The sequence below is a fragment of the Puma concolor genome, chromosome C1, assembly GCF_028749965.1.
Source record: "Puma concolor isolate L17-30 chromosome C1, mPumCon1.1.hap2, whole genome shotgun sequence".
Taxonomy (NCBI): Eukaryota; Metazoa; Chordata; class Mammalia; order Carnivora; family Felidae; genus Puma; species Puma concolor.
The window spans coordinates 104,055,074-104,057,309 of NC_141674.1; the positions used below are offsets into that span (position 1 = coordinate 104,055,074).

The 2,236-nt window shown below is 43.6% G+C and overlaps 1 protein-coding gene across 1 annotated transcript; it reads left to right on the forward strand.

Annotated features, from left to right (window-relative positions):
- Positions 1-391: 391 nt before the first annotated feature.
- LOC147578304 (olfactory receptor 5V1-like) lies at positions 392-1,351 on the forward strand. The gene has a single exon (XM_086715188.1). It carries the CDS (start codon positions 392-394, stop codon positions 1,349-1,351), a length of 960 nt encoding a protein of 319 aa, XP_086571314.1.
- The last annotated feature ends 885 nt before the right edge of the window (positions 1,352-2,236 follow it).

A 2,236-nucleotide genomic window follows, 5' to 3' on the forward strand; every position in this document is an offset into this window, starting at 1 on the left:
TATATTACTTAAAAAAATAAAATATAAAAAAAAGAATTTAATGCAGCAAAGCGTACAATGTTAGGAGGAAAGTTTTGCAGAGCCAGAGAGAGATGAGCTTACTCTAACACAGGGATTATCAGTTTATTGAAGGTTTTGACCAAATCTCCATTTATTTTCATGCACCAGAAGCCACACACGAATCTGTAGGAGATCCCTGGGCCTGAGATGGCTGGCTTTGTTGAATGAAAAGTTGTGGTCTCCCAAAGGTCTTTCCTATACACCTCCCTCCACAGTCTAGACCGTTCTATCTCCAACATTATTTGACATGGCCTTGCAAGTTAACAAGCCAATTTGGGGTGCTCTTTGTACATTCTCATAAGGCTTTTATTTTTCTCATTGTTTTGTAGCTATGACACCACTTGAAATGAACAATCAGACAGATGTCACTGAATTCATCTTCTTGGGATTTTCCAACCACCCCAAACTACAGGGCTTGTTTTTCCTGGTTTTCTTGCTCATTTACCTGACAACACTCCTGGGGAACATGCTCATTATAACAGCCACTAGAATCAGTCCTGCTCTCCACACTCCAATGTATTATTTCCTCAGCAACCTGAGTTTCTTGGACATCTGTTATACATCCACCACCATCCCCGTCATGCTGGTGAACTTCTTCCGGGAGAAGAAGACCATCTCATATGAGGGCTGCCTCTCCCAGATTTTCTTCCTCGTCACATGTGCTGGCACTGAATGTGTCTTATTGGCCGCTATGGCTTATGATCGCTATGTTGCCATTTGCCACCCTCTTCAATATCCCGTCCTCATGCGTGTGAAGGTCTGTATTTTTTTGGTGACTGGGTCCTGGCTGTGTGGGCTAGTGAATTCTGTGACACACACAATGCTGGCAGCCACACTGACTCTCTGTGGGCCCAACCAAATCAGCCACTTTCTCTGTGACATTCCTCTGCTCCTGAAGCTCTCCTGTTCAGACACCTCTCTCAATGAGTCTGTGCTTCATGTGGCCAGTGCCACCATTGGCCTGAGCCCCTGTCTGTTTACTGGAGTGTCCTACATACTCATCATTTCTTCCATTCTTAGGATTCCCTCTGCTCAGGGCAGGAGCAAAGCCTTCTCTACCTGCGCATCCCACCTCACTGTGGTGGTGGTCTTTTATGGAACAGCCAACTTTAACTATGACAGACCCAGAGAAGGTTACTCCCTAGACATGGATATTCTGGTTTCTGTGCTCTTCTGTGTTATGACTCCCATGTTGAACCCCATCATATACAGCCTGAGAAACAAGGAGGTCAAGGGTGCTCTGAGGAAGCTGGCTGGAGGGTATATGATCCCTGGCAATATTAGTGTCTAGATCAATGGTCTTCAACCAGCATGAAAAATTTCCGAGATATTTTTAACATGAATAGTTTTAGAGTCTATATCCAGATCCTCAATTCCTACATACCAGTTCCCAAAATTGATCTTCTCAGGAACTTCTTTCTCTCCTCTTTTTCCACAGGTACTCTGTTTTCCACTTTGCAAAGTCATAATGTGTCAGATATTTTGTATTTGTTCTCAGCACCATCTCGATCCTTCTAAGTTCTCCCCACATCATGGGAGCTGAAATCCTTGGAAACCCTACCAGCATGTTTCCATTTTAAATTCTCCCAATGTAGGTGCCTGGGTGGCTCAGTCAGGTGTCTGACTTTGGCTCAGGTCATGATCTCACAGTTGTGGGTTCAAGCACTGTGTCGGGCTTTGGACTGACAGCTCAGAGCCTGGAGCCTGCTTCAGATTCTGTGCCCTCCTCCCACTTCTCTCTTTCTCTCTCTGCCCCTTCCCCACTTGTGTTCTCCCTCTTTTTCAAAAATAAATAAATAAACATTTTTTAAAAATTAAATTCTGCCAATGTAAGGGTCATACACAAGAGATTAGGAAAGGAATATAGAAGAAATTGTCTTCTCTGGATCTGGTGCCAGTGGCATATGAGCACTGTGGTGGCAGAAACAGACTTTTGGGTGGCATTAGCTGATGTTTACAGTCTCCTGCTGTTCTTGAGACATAAGGTCACACAAGTATGAAATGAGTATTTCTCTATAGGGAGGGAAAGAGACTTCCATAAAGAGGGTAATATAACCTGCCTTCCCCTTTTCCCATTCTTCCAGCTTTTCCAACACATTGATCACTTATTTCCTGTGTTAAGTTCCTCTAGGTTGGAATATCTAGATTGGTTTTTATTTCTTCCATGAACACTAAC